Source organism: Acanthopagrus latus, chromosome 8 (assembly GCF_904848185.1).
Source record: "Acanthopagrus latus isolate v.2019 chromosome 8, fAcaLat1.1, whole genome shotgun sequence".
NCBI classification, from domain to species: Eukaryota; Metazoa; Chordata; class Actinopteri; order Spariformes; family Sparidae; genus Acanthopagrus; species Acanthopagrus latus.
Genome location: NC_051046.1, coordinates 718,051 through 741,999, shown reverse-complemented (window position 1 = coordinate 741,999; position 23,949 = coordinate 718,051). Strand labels below are relative to the sequence as shown.

Here is a 23,949-nt window from a genome sequence, read left to right as displayed (position 1 = left end):
AGTTCTGGAGACAACAAAAACACCAACAAATGATTTGTAGTATTTGTCAGTTTATTAAGTGAATACAGTTGAATACTGTTGATCAAACACTGGGCAGAATTTTACAATCTGTAGAGTCGGTGTGGTTTGTCTGTTCTGGGCTCCTGTAGAAACACGGTGGTAAGACTTATCGATAAAACATTTAGAAAGTCTAGAAGAGCCACATGATTCAATTATTTTATCTCCATTCAAGTTAGCCGGGTGCTAAACCGGAAGTTAGCCGACCCTGAATTCAGTCAATAATAATCATCTGATGGAAACAACAGTCATTGTTTCAGCTGATTATTCCCTCACAAAATAATTCAACTTTTAAAGCATTTAGGTGGAAAAAAAAACACATGAACGTGCACTACAGCCTGCATTATCCCAGGTGTGACACCTGTTCCAGGTGTGTGCTTTGAGCTAACATTAGCCGCTACAGGAACATGTGTGATTGGTTGAGGGTCTGCGTGCTTCCTGCTTCTGGGTTAGCGGCTGAATGACAGCCAACAAACTTTGCTGGTGGCTGCTCGCTCGGATGAGATTATCAGCCGCCTGGAGGTTTTCTTCTGTTTGTCAGACAGATGATTTGTTGCTTGCTGTCGGGAGGTTAACACATTTTCTACACATTAACAAAAAAGGAACAATTTACCAGCACTGACTTTAATATGATGTCACACTGGATCTTTCAGGCAGATTTGAAACTATGTGAACCTGCCAATCACAGTTGAGTCCTCATCAATCACTCCAGCACTTTTACATTCTGAGCCACTTTATGCACTCTGTGTTTTTGTTTTACACAATGATCCAAACTGCACTGACCACGGATTAATACCTTGTACATCCTGACATCAAATCACCTGACTCCCTGTAAAATGTTCTGAAAGCTCGCTTAGTAGATGCCCGACATCAGATTTACACTTCATGATCATCAGATGAGTCGTCATCACGTCTCTTACTTCTGTTTTAGGTTCCCTGAATTAAAACGTTTGAACCCGTCCGGTCACGTGTCCTCAGGACGGAGGCAGGACTGTGATCCCGTCCATGTCCAGCTCCACCGAGTGAACGCTGAAGTCTCCCAGACCCTGAAAGAAAACCAGATGTCACCATCCAGTCGTGTTCTTCTCTGACGATGTGCTGACCAGACAGATTATTTACATCAGCGTGAAATCATTCTGCCGTCTTCGTCTACAGGACGTGAGTTGGCGTCCTGCCACTATAACAACGATGACGCTCTGCAGCGATGGCGTCAGGATACATTACTCTACACCAACACTTTGCTCCACCGTGTGTTTGGATCACCTGTCACGTCACCTTCAGGTTTAAACTGTCTCGTTTCTTACCGGCGTGTTGTTGAGGACGTGCAGCACTGCCTGCTGCTGCTGAGGCTCCCGGGTCAGCAGGTAAAGGAAGCCCCCACCTCCAGCTCCAGCCATGCTCTGACCCAGGACCAGCGGCACCAGGGCCTCCATCATGGCCCTCACTGAGGCCGGCTCACATCCAGGAACCATCAGCTTCTTCTGCAGCCAGCACCGGTCCAGACACAGACCCAGTCTGGACAGAGAGCCTGCAGAAGGACGGATTTCATCTTTTCACCACTTATCTGGTGATCGTTGTGGTTTTTGGCACAAGGCATTCTGGGAAATTTGGACAGTCAGTTTGAGGAGATCTAGGTGGATTGTTCCTTTAACCTGGCTGAGAAGTATTTTCATCTGATGAGTCACTTTCTGCTGCTTTATACTGAACTTCCACTCCACCACATTTATCTGATAACTGAAGTTAGATCAAGTGATCGATCAACAATAGGTGGGATTAGTTTGTTATTTTATGTATTATTATAATTCTGGATTATTCACAGAAAAATGAAGGTGAAATTACTTTACTCTGCTCTGAGATTGGGATTTTTTTTGGGACTGGGATTTTTTCGGTTGGATTTGACTTCGTACAGAAACAGTTTGAGGTGGAGAAAGCTGATGTGAACACCTTCTCCTCCTCCTCCTCTTACTCCTCCTCCTTCTCCTCCTTCTCCTCCTCCTCTTACTCCTCCTCCTCTTACTCCTCCTCCTCCTCCTCCTCTTACTCCTCCTCTTACTCCTCCTCCTCCTCTTACTCCTCCTCCTCCTCCTCCTCTTACTCCTCCTCCTCCTCTTACTCCTCCTCCTCCTCCTCCTCCTCCTCTAGAATAAACCGTGTTGTGTTGAACGTCTCACCGTCTGAACAGGCGCTGGCACACTCCTCAGAGTTCGCCACCAGCTGATGGACGTTCTGGACAATCGACGGCAGACGGCTGTACCAGCTACGGAGCACATCCTGTAGACAAAACCATCATCATCATCACCATCATCTTCATCATCATCATCATCATCTTCTTCATCATCATCATCATCTTCATCAACATCATCATCATCAGCGCTAACCCTTATACAGTCTTATTTATGTTAATAACCTTCTTTAATGACTTAGAGGGGCTGTATAACACTTATCAGGACCTGACAGTCATTTTGTGAGCGAGTGTTTTGCGTTGCTCTCAGACTGCAGACCAGTTTACCTTCGGCCTTAAACCCTGAAGCCCCGCCCCGCTGTGTTGTAACAGTGTGTATATCAATCAGACCCTGCTGAACTGCTCGCTGTTCGCTCTTTATTCCAAACATACTAAATGTCGACGCTGCACCTTGTCGGGTCGTCAGTAACACACACCTGATTGGCTGCTGCATGTTGAAGTTCAGCGTCTCTTATTGGAAAGGTCAAGATCCACTTAATGTTTTCTATTAATGAGATTTCTTCAACAACTTCTCTTGGCTCCCGGCGACACACTGACCAGGTGTGAATTAGATCTGATTCACTTCTTGAGATGTGAGTCCAACAGACGCTTTATAGATCGATGACGTTTCTTTCAGAATAATCTACTTTTCTTCTGATGGATGTGAACTGTTTTAATCTGGCAGACTACCTGAACAGGAAGTGAGACTACAAGCAGACAGAAGGACGGACCTGCAGCAGGTTCCGAGCCAGGCGGGTCTTTCCGGTGTACACCAGCAGGAGGTGCTGCTCGAGAGAAACCAGGAAGTCTTTGGGAGGACTGAGCGGCTCCACCTCCACCCGCAGCGGCAGAGACGCTCTGGATCGACCCACGTTGACTCCACCCATCAGACCGCCCACCTGATCCTGCCAGCCTCCACCTGGAAAAACAACAGTCCAATCAGAGAGCGGCAGCAAGCTGCGCTGTCTTCTTCTCTGATCTTTGACGCCAAACAGGAAGGAAAACATTAAGAAAATAAGAGCATCCAGATAAAACATGACAACAACTTTAAACACCAGAGAAGTTCTGAAGAAGTGGCGGCTCTGAACGCTTCCTGCTGAGAAGCTGAAGCCAAATACACATCGCTGCTGTGAAAAATCAAGACTATCTATTATATAATATTTTGGTGTTTGAATGGAGAGAATAGTGCAGAAATAATAAAACGATGAGAAATACAGAGTTCCATGTGTAGAAGAACTAAAGGAGACAACAGCACCTGTGGTGAGCATCTGCTCCAGGTACAGGACGGCGTGGATCAGGGCGTCTGTGTCGTAGGTCTGACCGGTGCACCTGTAGACTGCAGCCAGCAGCGCCCCCGCCAGGATACTGCTGGTACCTGCAGGACGAGACCTGATCACCCTCTGACCTCTGGACCAGCTCCCAGGAGTGAAGTCATCAGGTCTATAGTACCTTTACACACTGTACTAATACTGCTTTACAAGTGAAGTGCTGCACTAAAAATGTTTATTTAATAAATACAATCAAACAATGTTCCGATGATCTCGTCCCGTCTGGTTCTAACTATTTCATATTGCTGGTTTCTCACCCAGTCCAGATCCGGTTGGCAGCGCCGACCAGCTCTGGAGCTCGATCCCCCCCCCCCACCGCTGCATCAGCTGCTGCTGCAAAGGATTCTGGGAGGACAGAGACACCAGACCGCTGCACACACACACCGCCTTCAGCAGGGCTCCTGTAACACACAATACAGCCGAGACACCAGTTAAAGAACGTTTCATCCATTAAACACAGCTCATTATAATCAGCTGCTGTGTGACCTGAACGCTCAGCATCACTCACTGCAGGACCTCACCAACCCCTGCACACACAGCCGCACACACAGCCGCACACACACCCGCACACACACACACACACACACACACACACACAGTCAGAGTCTGTCTCCTACCAGGTGCGTGAGGCTGGCTGTAGTCCTTCAGGTCGTCCAGAGTGTCACACACCATCTCCATGGAAACGCCACTGTCCTGCCCCCCGATGTAGGAGACCAGCAGGAGGCGGGGCTCTCTGATGCGGCGGGCGCGGGCACCAATAGGACGCTTCCCGTCGATCTTCACAGCGATGTTGGTCACAGAGCCGCCGTGCTCGAAGGCGATGGGCGGAGTGTCGCTCCACCCGCCTGAAACACAGATGAGATGATGTGTGATCTGAGGCTTCACACACACAAACGTGTCTTTGGATTTTATCTGGTAGAATGTAAACACTCAAGTAAAGTCCCAGAAGTTTCACTGGACTCACCTGCCAGGTCGATTCTGGCCGGACACTCCACTTCCTGCCACTCCTCAAGAGGCGGGACCTCACCCTGGCCAATGGAGATGAACCTCTGTGATGACATCATAACCCGTCGTAGGAGCACCTGGCCGGCGCCCTCATAGTGCCGAGCCGCCCGGACCAGCAGGTCGGGCCTGCAGGAGGCAGTCAGACAGAAAACAGTTTGTCACCAACGTGCATGAAAACACCAGAGGAGACACACAGATGGAGCAGAAACAGAATCATAACTGAGCCTGTCTGCAGCTCAATGTTTCCTGCCAACAGTTTTACAGACTTTCTGAGCTGCGATATCATAAGTGGCCACCAGGCGAGATCAGAATCAAGGCTGTCTGATGCCATCGGATCAGGTCCAGTGGTACATTCACAGGAAAGTCTGACAGGAAACAGAGTGAGGCTCACCTGCTCAGCCAATGGGCTCTCTGCAAAGCCAGGGCTTGGACTCCGCCCCTCAGGTCGCCCTCCCCCAATAAGGAGTAGGCGGAGCTCCAGGCCTCGTTGGCGGCCGGTCCGCTTCTCAGCCCTCCCCTCCCCCCCGCCATGCAAACCAACACGTCAGCGATACAGGACAGACAGCGAGCGGCCAGGCCCATCGCTGCACTTGGCTCCGCCCCCTGCTCCGGACTTCCTGCTGCGACTGAAACAAGATGACAAACAGGATGTTTACTGAACAGACAGGAAATGATGAATGTGAATGAACTTTAGAAACAGATCTGAGTCCTCGTGTCAACACGCTTCAGACTCACTGCTGTCCAGTGTCTCCAGCAGCGCCCCCTGCTGGCCTCCGAGCACCGCTGCCCTGAAGCAAGGCAGCAGGCAGACGTCCGAGCGACTCCTCAGGGCATCAATCACTCCCCTCCTCCCTGCCAGGAACAGTAACTCCTCCCTCCACTGTAGCTCCGCCTCCTGGTGGGTGAGTGACATCACCTCCTTCAGAGAAAGCCTCCACACCTTCCTCCATCTCTGCAGGCAGCCGCCTCCCCCCAGCAGCCAGCCGACACCTCCCTCCAGGCCCACAGCTCCTTCTCTGGGGTCAAGCACGGGGAAGAGTCGGGCCTCCAGGAGGGAGCGCTGTTCTCCTGGGACCCACAAGTCCTCCGGCCTGAGAGGAGGAGGAGGAGGAGGAGGAGGAAGAGGAGGAGAGAGGTTAGATAACAGATAATATTTGAAGGCTGCTGGATAAACATCAACACCAAAGGTTTAGAGAAATGAGTCAAAATCTAAAATCATTTACTGGATTCCTGTTCTGCTGCAGAAGAGACTCCAACTCTGGTTGAGGAAGGAGGCGCTGGTATCATCGGAGGAGACCTGAGAGGAAGGAGGAGGAGGAGGAAGAGAAGGAGGACGAGGAGGAAACAGAGACAGAAGATTTATGTCTCAGTTCTCTGGTTTGAGACTTGAGGTGATATGGTTTCTTTCTCCTCTGTATTTTGTTATGAGGTAAATTCTTCCTGTTTTTATCTCCCGCTCGACTCTGTTTTGTGACAAGCTGTAAAAGTTAAATGATGAAGTCGGCGGCTCGGCTTTACTCGGCAGATGAAGACTGTGAGATGAGTGTGAAAGCTCTGGAGAGATAAACCTTGAGTTAAACATTTCGTACCTCCAGGTCGTCCAGCGCTCCGGTCACCGTGTAGACGTTCAGCTTCAGCTCCCGAAGCTCGATGCGGTGTCCCTGGATGATGATGTCATTGGCCAACTCCAGCTGCCTGATGCACTGTGATGTCATCAACTCAAGACCCGACAGTAAACATCCTGTTGGGACTTTGAGAGGACCCTGGTGGAGAGGTCAAAGGTCACAATCGGGCTGGAATATAGAGCTTTTTCTTTCCAAACCATGCAGCTACACTCATTGACTCAACAGCAGCATTGAGCTCCCGACCTGTAGGTGGCAGTGTTGCACGACCGCCCCGCTCGCCACGGAAACGTCTCCCTCCAGAACACTGTTGATGACTCGAGCTCGTCCAGTCACCTCGCTCTCTCTCTGAGGGGAGACAGGAAGCAGGAGGCGTTAGCGACGCAGCGCTGAGACGTTTTAAAGACAACACGTGCTGAGGAACAGGTAGTGTCACCTGGATGTGAGACAGAGTGTTTCTGTCCGGCCAATCACAGCTCAGCCGATCCACATGTTGCTTTCCAGACAGAGTCAAGTAGTCGTAGCGACCGCCGGGGACGTACGCTGTCAGAGCGAAGAGAGAACCAATGAGACGAGGTCAAAGTCATTCAGCAGCTGAACACACTGTTTACACTGATTTCACCATTTACACTCCATTTATGAAAGAAGAAACATGTTATTGATCTAAACATGTCACATGTTACAAAGACACTAAACAGGAACAATATAGGCGACTTCTTTGTCCCCGTGGAGAAAGTCCCCAGACTCCCTTAACAAATGTGTCAGTTTAGTGAGTTGTTGAGTTGGAGACACTTTATAAACTCTGTGAAACTCTGTCTCTGACTCATTCTGCATTATTTGGACCTTCTTGTTCATTCAGGAAATGTTTTACATGAACTTCTTTCTGTCTTTGAGTAGAAACATGGAGTCTGTTTGTCTCAGAGATGGACAGGTTTGATTCATACAGAGCAGGAAGTGACATCACATCATAGGTGGTCACTCAGACGCAGGTGAATGTAGCTGTGAACTGACAGACTGAGAGCTGAACACTGATTGGCTGACAGCAGGTGTGATCGGTCTCAGAGGCAGGAGCAGCAGAAACACCCACCCAGTGTGAGTGCAGTTCCTCTCAGGATCTTCCACAGCTCCATCCTGCCGCTCCTCACTGACGCCCCCTGTGGGCCGCTAGCAGAACTGCAGCCTGCTCGCTCCTCCCTAACAAACTGATCCTGAGTCAGATCTGAGCAGAGACATTTCAGCACGTCCAGGAACAAAGAGATCTGTTGATGACGAAGGGATGAAAGAATCCGCTGATATGACGTCGTCTGTGTGTGTTAACATGTTGTGAGATGTTTTATAAAAGGTACAGATCATGATACACATTCTCAAACATCTGAGTTTAATCTTTTACAAACTGTAAGTAAAACCTGAACCTGAATAATAACCTGTGAACTAAATGTAGTTGGGTAAAAACATCACATTATTTCCTCTGAAATATATCACCTCTGAAACACTCGAGTTAAGTACATGTACCTCAAAACTTTTACACCTGAGTAAACCTGGTTTACTTTCCATCATTATGTGAATGCAAGATGGACAGTTACCTGGAGGGGCGGAGCTCCAGAGTCCAGGCCCAGGTAGGTGCAGCCGTCCAGAGGAGGAGTGACGTGAGTCTGCAGCAACTTCTCTGAAACTGACGTGCTGAAGAACACTGGACCAGACACCTGCAGACAGACAGACAGACAGACAGACAGACAGACAGACAGACAGACAGGTTACATCAGTGTTCTGGAGTATTAATTCTTAATGCAATAATAAGTGTTACTATAGTTATGTCTTATATATGAAGTATTTATTCTGCAGGTTTCTGAAACTTCTTGTCATTTGGTGGTGATGAGTTGAGACAAGAAAACAACCTTGCGCTCACAGATCGAACAGGAAACCAGGAGTTGTGTTTGAGTTACTGATCTGAGTAACACGAGAGGACTCGCACTCACAACCGGGACTCAGACTTCAGGACAGAAAGTCAGCTAAAACCAGCCGCAGTAAGACAGGAGCACTCACCAGCGGCACTTTCCCATCAGGCATCACTGCTCGTTGAATCTGATCCTTCGTCCCCTTGTAAATGATGTCTCTGACCTGACCCTGAGGGACGAAACAAACGCACCCTCAGACCCGCTCAGGATTCATGTTGTTACAGCTGCTTAAGAACAACATGACAAAACATCATCAACATGTTCCACCGAGAAGAAAATGCAGAAATAAAACATTTTAAAAAGTAGCTGTATATATAAAATCACCTGCTGGTCAGACAGGAAGACTCCGTGATTGGCTGCATAGGAGAAGTCACCTGGTAACGCCACAGCCCGAACACCTGAGAAACCCTCCCAGGACAGAGCTACACACACACACACACACAAATAAAAGTAAGAAAGTTGAACATCTAAACTCTGTTTTGTTGTGTATTTTTGATCTATCCGTCAGTCAGTAACAGTAGATCCAGTTTCTTTGCAGTGTAAATTTGACCAAACAGATCTGAGCTCAGTTCAACTGTGTGAACAAACAGATTACTATCATCTCGAACACACTCAGTGACGGCACACCAACCGAAGTCAGCAGGGATGGTGAGGATCATGTCGGTGCTGCAGACCCAAACACCAGGAGGAGAACCAGGACAAACCTGAGTGGGAGAGAACCAACAGTTTGTTTCATGGAGTTCAAATATATATATATATATTCCCTTGTATGTTTTCTCTCTATGGTAAGTAAAAGAAATCAGTTGTCTTTGAGTTTGGGACCTGGGTAGTGAGCTGGTCCAGCATCAGGTCCAGACAGCAGACCGGAGCCTGGACTCTCTGCTGGGGTTTCTCTGTGGGCAGCCAGCAGAAGGCTCTGCTGCAGGAGCTCCAGGGGAAGTCACGACCCTGCAGGAAGACAAGAACATCTGCAGGGCCTGAAGAAGACAAACCCACATGTGCAGAGACAAACATGCTGCTGGACTCACCGTGTGGAGGATGAGGATGTGAGCGTCCGCCAGGACGTCAGCTGTCACCACCTGAGGAACAAGACAGGAAACAGTCACTACCTGCTTCAGTCATTTCACAGGAAACATCTCAGGATCTGATGCTGTTCTTTGTCCTGATGATCGAAACCTGAATATCTCATTCAGACAAAAAGATCAATAGATTGACCAAGCAAATCATGTGGAAATTAATCAATAATGAACAGTTAGTATGAGTGTAACTCGCCGTGTGTCCAGCTCGGTTGCTCAGATGTTCAGCAGCCACCAGCAGAGCGTTCAGCGTCGCCCCCCCGCTGCCCAGCGGCTGCTGGCGGTCCTGCACTGTCAGAACCAACGCACCCTGAGAGAGAACGCCACGCTGCTGCCGCAACTCCAGCTCTGACACACACACACACACACACACACACACAGACACACACACACAGGTTGGTTTCATGTCCTTTACATTGTCCACATGTGTTCTGAGCGTTGACTGACCAAACTGCTTCATATAAGCATCAGATTCTGACCCGTGGTGTTGACATGTTTGATGTGTTCTGATGAAGTGAAAGTTGTGATACTGCAGTAAACGTCCTGTTAGTGTGTAACTGAAGAATCTGTAGTTTATTTCAAAGCCACTTTTATGGACTTGCTTTAAAGTGAAGTATTTTCATTCTTGTGTTTCTCTACTGAATTCTTCTTCTGTGGTGGTTTTATGTGTATTATTCTGTCTATTTGTATTTAATTGCTTTTGTGTGATTTTGCCGTAAGTCACTTATTTATGTTATTCATGTTGACTTTTGTCTAACTTCTTCTTCTCTTCCTGTGTTGTACTTCCTGTTACTACTTTATAACTCTGCTGCACTTTGTGCTTTTTACTCTTTACATTTATTTATAACTGCAGATAATAATAACTGTTCAGACTCTTTGGGGCATCAGAGATGAAGTAATGCATTTTGAAATTAATTCATTTTCACAGTAAAAAAACAAACATTGACTCTAACCAGAAAAAAGTTGAACATTGGATCCATTGCAAACACGTAGATATATATAATTTACATTTACTGGTGCATTTCATACTAAAGTATGTTTGATATCAGATACATAAAGATTATAGAGTACTTATATTCAGATGGTGACATTCATTTTTATTCAACTATCACTGTGGGTATTGTTAACAACACTCTATATAAGTTTATATATAATTATTGAATAAAAATAATTATTAGGATTTAATTGAAATCACAGTCAAATTACCTGAAACTGAACACAAGTGACTGCTCTCTTTCTCTTACCTAAACTTTGAGATGAAATAAACATTTTAGATTTTAAACTTAATATATAATCATTAGTATTATTTTTTATTTATATCAATATAATAATCGGAATAATTGTTAACGGTTCTCTCCGTCACCGCCTCGTGCGTGTCACCGCTCACCTCTCTGGAACGTGAACACGCTGTCTTTGTGCTGGCAGGTGAGGACGACCACCGTCCACCTGAACCCGCTGCGGCCACCGGACATGTTCTGACGGCTCTGGGTCACAGCTCAGGTTCTGTTAGTGAACAGATCATCGCTGATCCTTTAAAGACACACCGAGCCCGCCCCGTGACCTGTAACACTACAGCACGGACGCGTCACACTCGTTAGAACTCGCGCTTCACCTGCGGGGAGGCAGCAGGTGAAGCGAACCGAGCTGGGTGAACTAACGGACTGGTCGAACCTGGCCGAACCTCCTGGATCGAACACGGCTGCAGAGTTCAGACGATGTTTCCTGTTTCTTCGCTGTTTGCTCCTTGCAGCTCAAAAGTGACCACGCGAGCTTCCGTAGACATTCCGCAGTCGCGTTTGATTTTCTCCATCGGACCTCCCGGGGGGGCGGTGAGCTGAGCCTGCAGGACAGTGAATGTTAATTCACCGCCTGGATTTAACTGAACAAACAGATGAGATTCTCTGACAAACAGTGTAATTACATCGTCCCGTGATGCACTGCGGCCCCAAAACACTTCCCGCATAAGCTGACATTGTTAAAGAAACGTCTGTAACACGGAGGATACACGACCGGTCTCACCGCCAGTCTGAGCCACGAGGTCCAATAATATTTGGAAAGTCTGCAAGAGCCGCGAAACCAAATGATTTGATCCCTGTTCAAGTTAGCCGGGCGCAGAACCGGAAGTCATCGGGTCAGTCGGCGGAAATCTCTACTGCGCATGCTCGGTGGTCCGCACAACAGGGAAGATCTGGGTAATGTCATAAACACACACACACATATAAATACACACATATCTATAGGCACAATTTGTTGACTTCTTGGCACAGACATGTTTCTTTAGCGGTCCAGATCTCCTAAATATCCCTAAATTACTCAGAGTGGTGTATATACAAATATTATATGTTCTAGTCCAACAGTCAGCTTAGAATCTAAAGTCTGATTTCTTCTGATAACCAAACATCATGAATCTAAATTCCAGCAACTTCCACAACACATTAAAAATGAAACTCTCCAGGTTAAAAACAATAAAAGTTTATTGACGTACGTAAAAAAAAACAAAAAAAGAATTGAATTAATCAGAAGTATTTACAGATGTACAGTGACATTCAAGCATTCAGCAAACAGGACCAACAGTCAAACAGATTCATTCATTCATGGCGGTGTTCAGTCCTCGTCCTCCTCGTCCTCAGCAGGCAGCGGCCTCGACCTGCAGGCGACATCATCGATCAGTAAACAATTTGACACAAGCAACAAAATAATTATGGAATAAGATTATAATCTATCCAGGAACATTTAGATTTAAGAGATTAAAAGACAAGATATTGAGAACGTCTCAAATCATCACTGTAGGACCAGAATGTTACTCGATGAGGAACGAGCTGCAGTTTTAGTCCCCTCATAAACCCAACAGGAACTAAAGTTATATTCCTTCAGAAGAAACGTGAAATGCAAACAATGTCCACAGTGAGACCTGGTTCACTCAAAATACTGAATATCTCCATCTAGACATCAGCATGCTCGTCACTGCCTTCTGATCCAGCAGCCTGCAAACATTCTTCTGCAGACCTGAAACATTCAGCTTACATACTGACGCGAGTCTGATCAGATGTAATTTAAGACAAACTGAGTATTGAAAGCTGAAACGTCTCGGCGATTAATAAGACTAATGCCAGCTACTAATAATCCATTAATCATTATGTGAGTGAACTGACATCAGGGGTTCATGTTTCCTTTTCACAATCCAACAGTCAGTGTAACAGAAGATAAATCGGCATCAGAAAAACAATAAAGCAAATATTCAACTGCACGTTCAGATTGTTCAGTGAGAAGCTGAAAAACTCATTTAGTGGAGGTTATGGAGGAAGGAGGATGCCATTTTCTGCTTTTTAATATTCACGATGCATCAGGTTTTGGAGCTTCACTTTCTGCCATTTCACAACTCAGCTGTTTAATTGAGTAAACAATCGATAATCAGCGATGAGCCTGACAACCTAAAGTATAATGTAACATAACATACTTCCTGCTGGCCTTCGACATCCCGCTGCCTCCGGCCTCTTCATCGTCCTCTACCTCCAGGGGCCTCTGGTTCTCCTTCTCAGGCTTCCTCGGGGGACCGCCAAAGAAGTCTCCGATGCCTTTCTGCCAGGTCGGCGTGGGGCGGGGACACACTGGGTTACCACCAGCATATTTGCCCTTTGCTGTGAATTATATGTAAAAAGAAATAACCTCAGCATCATCTCCATCACACCATGACCTGTGTGTATCCTGTGATGTTGTGTCATGACTGACCGGGTGTGGAGCACTGGCTGCTGGAGGAGGAGGAGGAGTTCGCTGCACTGGAGCCCAGAGACTTCCGGGGTGCAGAAGCTGCAACAGCTGCAAACACAATCAAACACACACACAGATGACGGAGTGTAACAACACATCAGAGTCACAGTGGATGCAGCACCGCCATGTTATAACTGAGCTGTGTAAGATGACACTGCTGGTAAAGAGAAGCAGACCAAGTTACGCTTCAGGTAAACGTTAGAAATAGACTTAAAAAGCCCTTTAAAAAACAGCATGTATAAAAATGTAAAGATTAAAGCCTGAAAAACTTTACCGAACTCTGCATGCATCCATGTGGTTATCTGAAACGGGTCTTTAAACGCAGCGATACCTGATGCTTTAATTTTTTTAAGTCCTTGAGTGTTGAACGTTGGGTCAACTGTGTGCCGAATTTAAGCGAACATCTCTTCGCTTACGAAAATATAGTCCGCGATGTCCTGTCACACATGTTGCCTCCATGAATAACAACGACGCTTTAACTGATGTGTTTTGTTAATGGGGTTTGACACGAAGTCCGCACAAAGACACGCCGCGGCGCTCAAAACTGGCGCCAGTTTACTGAAAGCAGGACACCAACCTGTGGAAAACATCGATTGTCATCTCATCGGACTGGGTGAACACATGAATCAAGAAACACGCTTTCCGGTGATATCACGAGTTTGATTTGTTTTTTAATAAGCTCGCAGCTGCTCAGGACGAACCGAGAGGGAGCCGAGCCGCCTCCATGTTGGCGGGAGGCTGTTGTTAGTCGCACCAGTCCTGGGTTTAACTCGGCGACATGTGCCTGCTGTCCGGACATGCTACTGTTTATATTATTACTAGTACTAGTAACAGATATCGGATGTGTAAAAGAACTAACCGGGCGGCGAATTACTTTCTTAAACTTACCCCGCTTTGTTTGTCTCAGCAGTATACGAATGTGCTGCCGGCACGCCAGACTACATGATAAAATCGCTTTACTCTTGCACAAATTAACTATTTTATATCGTATTTGTGATAAATATCGAAATTGTGTTACTGTACCTTTTCTGTATGTTCCGGGAACACTGTCGGCTTTAGTCCTCACCATGTTGGTATCGACCTGCAATGTCAAACGATGTTTGGACTCCAACAACAGTGGCAGAAGTGAAGGCAGCCGAGTCCCGCCTTGGTTTAAAAAGAACAGCGGATGGGGCGGGAGAATTCTTCTTCTGTTATTTTATTCCAGTAGTCTACACGCAGATATGACACAATGCTGCCCCCCTCAGGTGGATTTGTGTAACTACAGCCGTTACCATCAGTGCTCTGTGAAGAAGTTGTTTATCTACATTAGCTGCTCGGTTTTCGTCTTTAGTTCGACACGTTGTTAAAGAAATGTACACTTTGCGTTCGAAAAGCTAATATTTCATGTTTAACACAGGAATTCTTCAGCACTTACAAATTTGTGAAAATTATACATATTCATTGCTGTAGTTCTGTAACCTCGTGGAGACTGGATGGTGTTACAGTCGTTACTACTGGAAGTTCTGTCAACAACTTTAGACCCACATTTACCTAAAAGGATCCAGCCTATACATCAGACTTACAGTGGCAGAAAGTAACTAAGTACTTTTACTCAAGTCATGTATATAATGCTGTTTTGAGGTAATTGTGTTTTTAATTTTGTTTTTGGAACTATATAGTAATGCCACTGTTGACATATTGTAATATTTACTGCAGTACATTTATTGACAGATGAAATGACTAGATACCTTACACATCAAGAGCTTACAAATATTTTTAAAGGAGTGATACTGTTCTATAGAATAAATTACAAATACAAACACACAATATGTATTATGTATTCTGACAGATAACTCATCTACAAGTCGAATTACCCGACTGAATGGGCAGTTACTCTGACTAACACAATAACAGTCTGCAAATGACAGAACAAACTGACAAAGAGAAAATATTTTTGAGATCAATCAGATTTCCAGGTGACATGAAGTGTATTTTGTAGATGTTTCTGTTTTGTGTCTTAACATTGAAGGAACTTGTTAATGATTAAAGACAACATCTGATTCCATCATTTTTCAATATGAATAACTTTATTTTTTAGACAAAATGTTTCTCATGAATATAAACATGATACAGGCACACATGAAGCATCCAGCTGCTTTAAGTTCACAGCTGCTGATAATGTGACAAAATGTCCCTCAGACTGACGATTAAACTGTTCAAAATCTGTTTTTAAACATACGATTCTCAAAGATGTTTAAATGAGTTCATGGACATTTTATGACACTATCTTTGTTCTTTAACTACAAAACAAACAACTTCACTCAAATCTGTGATGCTGCAGTTGTTGTCAGCACCAAGAGGCACTGCTGGTGTTCAGCCACCACAGTCTGTCTGATGGAGGCAGTGATGGAGAAAATAAAGCAGCTCTCTGTTTGTCCTCTTCAGTCAGCAGGCAGCAGCGAGGGCAACAGGAAGGCAGTGTTCTCCACTTCAGCTCTATTCTGACTGAAGACTTTCTGGCCTCAGGTTAAGAGACTACCATCAACAGATTCAAACCACATCCCCTGACCATGTGTAAGACAAATATAACCTTGCTGTAGGAGGGACACAGTCCAGGATGAGGGGCTCGATTGAGGGCAGCACAGTTGAACATGCTCTGAATGGGAGAGTCAGTAGTTGGTCTTCAGCCGGCGGTTCTCCTCTCTGAGCCTCTCAACCTCCTCCACCAGAGACTCGTTCACTGAGTATTTCTCGATCAGACCATGGATCTCATTCTGAAACATGTGGGACACAAGATGACCGTGCAGTCAACTCTATATGTCACTAACAATACTGATATGATGGTCTTCTCTTTTTATCTGATTAAAAACCCCAAAATGTACAGTAAAATGTGAGAGGGGTCAACATAGACAACAGACAGGCTGAAGGAGTCTGTGATGGTTCTTACCAGCTGGATGTAAAACTGTCGAACCATCTCGACCTGCAGGTTGACAATGTCTCTGTGACAGGCGTCTCTGCAGAGAAGGAGGCACATTGAGACCATTACGATCTTTCATGTCTCCCTCAGACTCTTCATATTCATCAAACTGCACCAACAGTCTGAAGGAAGAAGACAAAAGTCCGGCACCAACCTGAAGTCCTCCAGAGTTTCATGAATCATGTTTTGGATGAAGTGAATCTGCAGGGAGGTGAGCGGAGCAGCTCCTGCCTGTCCAACCACGTCTGCGATGTTCTGGGAGAGTGAGGAAGAGACAGCTGCCGACAGAGCTGCACCTGAACGTTCAGAACATCTGTTAGAAACTCTGTTTATTCCCTGACCGCCAATAATGTGACTGATTCTTGTGAGCTTTGACCTTCAGTCAGGGTTCTCCTGCTGCAGCATGGTTATTCTCAAACTTAAGAGCCTCACCAGCACATGGAGCAGGAAAATCAAAAAATCCAATCAACCCTGAGCCAATTTAATCTGTTCTATCAAAAACATGTGTTAACTCACTGACACCTGAAGTCTGTTCGCTGTCTGTCTGACAGCTGAGCGTAGATCTCACACTCATGTTGACTCTAGCTAACAGCTGTTCCTTATATCATGAGTTCTCTGTAAGTAGAGTGCACCTTTAATCTGGTTTGACTTGTGCAAAGTGCTTCAACCTTCTGTGAAGCTTCCAATCTACCAGAAATATAACAGAAGGACAAGATTTTTTACATTTTCATTGAGGAAATAATTTAATTCATTTATTTATTAATTTGCATCTCCCATTCACAGCATTCATGTTTCTGATTCATCTTTTTGAATTTGTTTTGAGCCTTTGGTCCATCGAACTGTTCAACAATCTTTAAATCTTTTATCTCATCAAAAGCAGCGTGTTGTGTGTCAAACTGAAATGAGTGATGATGCACAGAGAAGGAATCAAACCCTCGACTCTGGCAGCGTTGATGCCTCCCTGTACCTGCTGTAGATGTGGGAGGAGCTCCCTGGACAGGTGAGTCATAGCTCAGCTGAGCTTGGATACCATTGGCTCTCCTCAGGCTGGGCTCTGGAGTGAAGAAGGGTGGAGCCGGCTGACTGTGATTGGTCTGCTGGGATGATGTGGGCGTGGCCTGACCCTCCCCCTCCAGGCTGGAGCTGCTGGCCTTGTCGGACTGTCAGTCAGTACATTACAATATGTAAGTCACACACGCTCTTAAGATATATGTTAGTTTGAGAACAACAATGGCAGCTCGTCTGGATGTTAGTGCAGCTGCTGTAACATCAGATCTATCAGAACTGGAGAGTTTATTTCATTAAGAGCAAAAAACAATGCTGAAGGCTTTTTTTCATGAAAACATGTTTTTGGTTCAAGTTGGTCTGTGACACACAGATGGTTCGTCCAATCACCTGCCACGTATCTTCTGAAAGCTGCTTCTGTGTAAATAAACCTCTGTCTTATGAGGGTTTTTTAAGAGGGTTTAATTTTAATTCTAGACAGAGGTTGAGTTCAGGGGTTCGCACCTTTCTGGAGTCGCATATTTCAGCTGCTGCAGCAGGGATCGGCTCCTCCTCTTTGATCGGTGGAGGGGTCTGGAAGACGGACAGCGGGCTGTAGCATCGCCCTGCAGAGGTGACCAGAGGCGTTCCCAGGGGAGTCTTACGGTGTGAGTTTGTGCCTGAATGAGAGTCTGAAACACAAAGATTCTCATCTTCATGTGAAGGTTCATAAAAACTCAAGATCTGTGAGTCAGCTGATATCTTGAGCATCATGTCAACAAGAAACCTGGTGTCAGTACTTGGGGTAAGGGATTTGAGAAACATGAAGTCCCCAGCTCAATTTCTTCTCGAGGACACAGATTTGTTGGTCAAGTAAACAGGTGAAGTGGTTTCTAATTAGCATTAGCATGTGCAGGACAAAGACTTGTGAGGGAGAAAAACCATCAGAGTGGGTGGACGAGAAAGAGACCAAGAGACCAACATACCAACAATAACTTCTTGTATTTAAAATAATTCCATCTAAAGTCCAGCTAGAACTAAAGCAACACAAGATCGCCTTTAAAAATCTAAACACAACATTCTTCATTGTCCAAACTTGGCACCTACATCACCCACAATGCAACTGCTAGTGACAGCTAATGTTGCCTGCAGCAGAGATGAGGAGCAGCTCTCTGCTCAGCGTCACACCAATAGATCTGCTTCATTTTCAGACTTACAGTGTTCAATCAACGCTGACTCAAACAACATCACTTGAAGACATTTCTAACATCTCAATTCCACCAACCACGTCTCAGCGACTTTGTGTGTGCGACACTGTTTTTTTCCATCCTCCATCTGGCTTCATATGCCACTGCGAGCTTCCTGCATGGCTAACCAGATCCTTCCAACCCTGTTATAGACTCTGCACATTTTCTCCGCGGAGCAGAGTAGAGAGACGCTTCTGAGACACGTTGTCAGCTTCAGTGACGCGATGTGGCTGGAACCCAACACAGATGTGCCTGATGGAATCTGGGATAAGATTCTGACAGCTCCCTCAGACGATACAGTACTCAGTCACAACAAGCTGAGCTCGGGGGAGTTCTCTGAAGATAAGGTTTAGGGCACCTTAACAATGTTCTCTTAACCAGTAGAAATAATTAAGAGTGAAGGAAGACTGACCTTCTCTGACTGGGGAGAAGATGTCCAGACTGGCCCGACCTACGACCTGCTGACCCTCCCCTTCTCTGGACAGCATCTCCAGATTGATCACTATGGAAACACAGCATCACAGTTAGTCCAGAACCAGCAGCATCATTCAAACCAACTTCTGTCAAACTTCAAATGGACCTCCTGTCGTACCATTTGCTCTTCCAAACGGTGTGTCTCCAGATGTCCCCTGGGTCCTACAGTCTGGACAAAATCGCAGGGGGACAGAAAGAAGAGGTTCCGTTGGGTTCTGTGACATTTATGATGTGAAATGTGCGAATTGTTTCTTTAATGACTTGTGTTATCAGAGGGTTCTGTGGAGGTCTGACCTTCCCGAGCAGGAGAGAAGACGTCCAGACTGTTTCGTCCGATGCTGCTGAACTTCTCCATCCCCGGCTGGCCTTCAGCCTCCCGCGACATCACCTCTGCAGCAGCGCCGCCTGCTGGATAAAATACTGGTTACTGTAGAAAACAACATCATTTACCATGATGAAACATGAGCCAACTAATAAATACTGTCATTATTAAATAATCTGGCAAATATTTCTTCACTTAATCATTTGGTCAAAGAACTTTCAACGAATCACAACACAAGGTGACGTATGAATCGATTGTCCGAACAAAAAACTAAAATCCAAATGGTTTGTTTACAACAGGGGCAGAGAGCAAACACCTCGTGTGTTGTAAATATGTAAAACAGAACCGTGATCCCTTCGTTCCCTTAATTCGCTCACTTCTGTCTTTTGTCGCTGTGTTTGTTCTGCTCAGACTATGAATACACAGTAAAACATATTTAAAGAGGATGTTTACCTCATATAAATAATAAATCAGTGTGAAGAATGATTTATATTCTGGATTTGGAATTGTTTCAGGGTTTTTTCGTGGGGAAGAAATCTGAGGCATGTTGGCAGCACCAGAGTTTGTTCCGGTGTATATTCTGAAGGTACAGAAGCTTTGTTCATGTTCATTCAGTCTGATTTGTAACATTTCATCCAAAAAAACATGGACAAAATGTATTTCTGTATCTCTGACTTTAACACATACATGAACAAGTTTGAACCTGACTTTATACGACGCTCAGACTTCTGTGGTGGAAATGTATGAAAAGTGCATTTGAACTGAATAAACAAAAAACCTTTTTTGTCTTAATGTAAGCGATCAACTGGGGAAGTTTCATGCTGACTCACCTGTAGTGTGAGATCATTAATTTTCAATAAATTCCTATTATTTATCAGTCCATCAACTAATCAATAAACTAACTGTTGCAGTGATGTAACGTGAAAAGCAAACAGGGACCAACGAGATGAACCCACCTGTGCTTGTCACCTGTCTGACAGGGGCGGGGCCTGAGGCAGGGGCGGGGTCTGGCTGGCTGTTTGACAGCTTGGTGGAGGATCTCTTCATGCTGGTGATCTTGGTGGAGCCCAGTTTAGTGGACTGGAGCAGAAGAGAGAGTCAAAGATGACACAAATACATCCAGATGAAGTAAAAAGCATTTAGATGATTTGCTCACTTTATCTCTGAAGTTCAGAGCATCCAACAGAAAACCCTGCAGACCAAATGGGACCAATCACCACTGGCCAAAGGAAAAATCTGACAACATATTGATATCTTATTGTTGTCTAGATATGAAATTATCAAGTTTAGAAAAGCAGGAGTTTAAATCCAGTGTTTCCACAGATGAGCGTACAGAGCAGCGAGTGCAGTTATTGATAAAGCTTCATTAGAGAACTCATCCGGCCTGACGTCTGGTCTCAATGTGGACCTGGTCTCAGTGTGGACCTGGTCTCAGTATGGACCTGGTCTGCTGGTACCTTGAGTCTGCTGGGGTTGCTCTGGAAGCGCAGGCAGGTGACAGAGGTTTTATGTGCCACAGTGATCTTGGTGGGGGTGCTGGAGTTCCTCAGGTCGTAATGGTAGATTTTCCCCTGAGTGGATCCCACCACCAGACCAGTACCATCCAGAGTGAAGTCTACTGCGGTCAGTGGACTGTCGACCCGGATTGACCTCAGGACACTGGAGACACACATGATACAACTGATACAGCTGATACACTGCACACACAGGTGATCAACAAATGACAATCTGATCGACTGTTTTCTGCGGTGGAACCTTTCTGTGGCTTTTAATGAACTCACTTATAAAAGGGTAAAGAGACAACGAGCACAGGTAGCTGCTCTGAACAGTGCTAACAGTTAGAGTTACAGTGCTAGAGTTAAGATGATTAGCTGAATAAATGCTTGACTTCTTAAGTAAAAATAATCATTTACATACTGTCTGTCAGCTGATTATCAAACCTCAGCAGCATCACATCAGTCTTACATCTTGCTGGCCGTGTCATAGCACACGATCTTCTTGTCCAGGCCAACACTGACCACCAGCAGCTCACTGGCAGGGGAGAAGGCCAAACCGGACCCTGGGGCTTTATGGGCACTGTCAAACATGTGGATCTCCTTCTGGGTGTTGGAGTCCCACAGCACCACTGTGCCGCTGTCAGAAACACTGCCCAGCAGGGAGCGCTTCAACATGGACAGCCTCAGGTCATGGATGGGCTGAAGATGAAACAGGAGCTCTGTTAGTCTTCATGGAAAATAGCAGGCTGATCTCAACATCAGCTTGTGATTCACTTTAAAGACTTTTGGGCTCTGAATCCTTTTCTGCTGACTGGACAACAGTGAGATTCACAAGAAACACAAATTCCTTGTGAATACTGGCAATAAACCAGAAATATAGCAGGCAGCATAGACGAGAGAAGAGATGTAAGATATGTGAAAGACACAAAGTGCATCGAAACACAAATATTCGTGACACACTGTCTCACCTGGTTGCTGCCGTGGCCAAAGGCTTTGCTGGACAGGTTGGTGGTCAGACTGTGGAGGACCAGATCTCCACTGGTGGAACCGGAGGCAATGTAGCTGTCATTGGCGTTGAAGGACACACAGGTCACCTCTTCTTTATGGTCCTGAGAGACAATTTACCGACCAAACAACAAATTGATTAATTGGGGAAATAATCATTGTGGACAGGTTAATGGATGATGAAAACAATCCTCAGTTGCAGCTCTACATCTGTACGATGTTCTTTCTGACTTGTGTTTCAGCAGGTCGTCCTGTATCAGGTCTCACCTTGAGGGAGCGGTGCAGTCTCTTGGTCTTCAGGTCCCAGATGTGAACACAGTGATCCAGACCTCCACTGACCAGAAACTGAGACGACGTGCTCAGACACACGCGGGTTTGCTTTTTCTGAATGGATAATTATAAATAATTAGTAAGAAAGCTCTGATATCACCACCTTGTGTGATGTGTTCATACTGCAGCGATAAGAAAACACTGAATAGGCTGAAAATTACAGCAATAGCTGTGACTCACCCCATCGCCCAGCTCCACCACTGGAACAGGAGTCGACTTGAGGCTGGAAACCACCAGTTTGTCTCCACTGCTGCTGGCGCTCACCAGGTACTGGTCTGAAGGCTCTGGTCAAGGTTCATCTTTCGATCCTGAAGATTTCTTCAGCTGTCACCAGTTTACAATTCTTTATGAAATCGTTTTTGACATGAGATTATACACCTAACAATGACATTTAAACTAGATTCACAGTTCAATTATGTTGATTTGAGTCATTTAATGGAAACTTTTTGCACTTTTGGAATCTCAACAGGCTCCCAAAACCTCGACTTGGAAAAGGCTGATATGGAGCTGCGGGAGAGTAGTTATCTAAATGGACATACAAGAGAGCAAAACAGTTAGAGACAGAAATTAGAATTAATGCCATGCGGTTTCCCGCCTCCAGCGCTTCATCACATGGTGCTATGACAATCAGCTGAAGATAAATATCAGCAAAATGTTTAGTCCTAAACTTAAAGAAACGCTCTTCAGCCGTCCCTGAGATACGCCGTTAACAAGAAAAAGGACAGTGTGAGGTGACAGTGAATTCTAAAGAGTTAATCCTTCAGTCCACATGGACGTTTGTGCCCCTAACCCTAAGCTCCTAAGGCATTTCTCAGATATCAAGTTCACAAGAACACCTCCTGCCAAGTGCCAAGTCTCTGGTTCCAGGTTATTTAATGCAACAATTAATTTTTCTTATGTGATAAATAACTCATAATATATTTAAGTTTTTGCTTGTTGGTTGTATGAATAAAACCCTGTGCTTCAGGAAGCCCTAAACAGATCATTTCAATATGTGGTGAACACAACGATGTGTAAATCAACCTATTGATTCATACTGTTATCTCATGCCACTGGATCATCCACTCATCAGGATACTGTTGGAGCTCCAGCAGGCCTGAGTCACAGGGTGGCTGATGCTGTGTGGGTTAAACTGCTCCAGCGGCGCCATAGACACTGAATCCCAGATCTTCACACAGTCTCCGGTCGACACCAGACGGGTCACCTCCTCCATGACGGCGCCTGGAGACACATCAGGGGAACAAATACTGTGTAGTTCATTTATTAACATTATTTGAGGAACTTGAGTCCAATATTCATCTATTTGCTGCCACTGTTATAACTTCAAAAGAGATTTTGGTCCTGTCAAAATTCACAGGTTTGTACTTTATTCTTCAAAATGTTCCGGTGGCTGGATGGGTGTGTTGGGTTCGGGTGTCACGACCTGAAACCGTGACAACCTCCCTGCTCTTGAGACATATTTGCAATTTGTGATATCTGGCTTCACATGACTCTGAAAACATCTTCACCGGTCAATCAGACAGAAATGTTACATGTGCTAGTTTCAGAAGGTCCCTCAGATTTGGGATTTTACTCTGTCCACACAGACTTCACTTGTGAACTAGAGAAGTAACGTGATTACTGTCAGTGACACATCAGTTACAGTTAGCTCGGACTGTCACCAACTGACTGACACTCGATGTGTTTGATAAAGGAAAAAGTGTCAGGGCTTCGAAACACCAAACAGGAGATCACTAACTAAAGTTAGTCTGAAAACCAACAGCAGCACCCGGTGATCTGATCATAGTTTTAGCTAGTTAGCCGCCAGTTAAGCTAACCACCAGCAGATAAAGTAAGTTAGCGCTGACTAGCTAACAGTTAACGTTAGCCACAACAGGACACAAAATTATTCTTAGCAAGTTTTAAAGTTGGCGAACAGCCGTTATATTATGTTAAACAACACAAAACCACAAGCAGCTTATCGGAAACCATTCAAATGGTTGAGTCCAAACTGTAAAACATGTACAAACCTGGAGGATAAATCAATAACTGAAGTTGTTGTCGCTGTTTTGTTTTGTGGTCCGCCTGCAGCCAATAAACCGCCACTACGGAGAACCTGGA

General features: G+C 45.4%; 3 protein-coding genes across 7 annotated transcripts; all 3 read right to left on the bottom strand.

Moving 5' to 3' along the window:
- Positions 1 to 33: 33 nt before the first annotated feature.
- Positions 34 to 11,587, bottom strand: LOC119024492 (L-fucose kinase). Of its 4 annotated transcripts, none has more exons than XM_037107338.1 (23): positions 11,186 to 11,587; positions 10,652 to 11,104; positions 9,461 to 9,612; positions 9,217 to 9,267; positions 9,011 to 9,136; positions 8,820 to 8,892; positions 8,513 to 8,610; positions 8,277 to 8,357; positions 7,817 to 7,936; positions 7,321 to 7,492; positions 6,670 to 6,776; positions 6,480 to 6,581; positions 6,201 to 6,374; positions 5,835 to 5,908; positions 5,347 to 5,702; positions 5,003 to 5,237; positions 4,571 to 4,737; positions 4,224 to 4,451; positions 3,864 to 4,007; positions 3,010 to 3,653; positions 2,229 to 2,328; positions 1,362 to 1,585; positions 961 to 1,103 (listed from the first exon to the last, which is right to left on the bottom strand). In XM_037107338.1, exons 2-23 carry the CDS (start codon positions 10,734 to 10,736, stop codon positions 1,032 to 1,034), a joined length of 3,585 nt encoding a protein of 1,194 aa, XP_036963233.1. In that variant the 5' UTR covers positions 10,737 to 11,104; positions 11,186 to 11,587; the 3' UTR covers positions 961 to 1,031. The 4 variants fall into 4 exon arrangements, with proteins under 4 accessions (XP_036963234.1, XP_036963233.1, XP_036963235.1 ...); XM_037107340.1 differs by having other exon boundaries at positions 3,010 to 3,197; positions 3,534 to 3,653; positions 10,652 to 11,474; XM_037107339.1 differs by having other exon boundaries at positions 34 to 1,103; positions 10,652 to 11,587.
- Positions 11,588 to 11,720: 133 nt separating this feature from the next.
- On the bottom strand, positions 11,721 to 14,214 carry pclaf (PCNA clamp associated factor). Its single transcript, XM_037107396.1, has 4 exons — positions 14,056 to 14,214; positions 12,994 to 13,080; positions 12,722 to 12,902; positions 11,721 to 11,911 (listed from the first exon to the last, which is right to left on the bottom strand). Exons 1-4 carry the CDS (start codon positions 14,099 to 14,101, stop codon positions 11,869 to 11,871), a joined length of 357 nt encoding a protein of 118 aa, XP_036963291.1. The 5' UTR covers positions 14,102 to 14,214; the 3' UTR covers positions 11,721 to 11,868.
- An 865-nt stretch (positions 14,215 to 15,079) lies between these two features.
- nedd1 (NEDD1 gamma-tubulin ring complex targeting factor) lies at positions 15,080 to 23,944 on the bottom strand. 2 transcript variants are annotated; one of them, XM_037107352.1, is made up of 16 exons: positions 23,859 to 23,944; positions 22,927 to 23,070; positions 22,030 to 22,124; positions 21,787 to 21,903; positions 21,483 to 21,623; positions 20,984 to 21,213; positions 20,476 to 20,677; positions 19,975 to 20,098; positions 18,991 to 19,104; positions 18,815 to 18,865; positions 18,635 to 18,724; positions 17,501 to 17,667; positions 16,959 to 17,151; positions 16,146 to 16,287; positions 15,962 to 16,028; positions 15,080 to 15,788 (listed from the first exon to the last, which is right to left on the bottom strand). In XM_037107352.1, the coding sequence occupies exons 2-16, from the start codon at positions 23,060 to 23,062 to the stop codon at positions 15,684 to 15,686; spliced, it is 1,974 nt and encodes a 657-aa protein (XP_036963247.1). In that variant the 5' UTR covers positions 23,063 to 23,070; positions 23,859 to 23,944; the 3' UTR covers positions 15,080 to 15,683. The 2 variants fall into 2 exon arrangements, with proteins under 2 accessions (XP_036963247.1, XP_036963248.1); XM_037107353.1 differs by having other exon boundaries at positions 18,991 to 19,101.
- Positions 23,945 to 23,949: the final 5 nt, after the last annotated feature.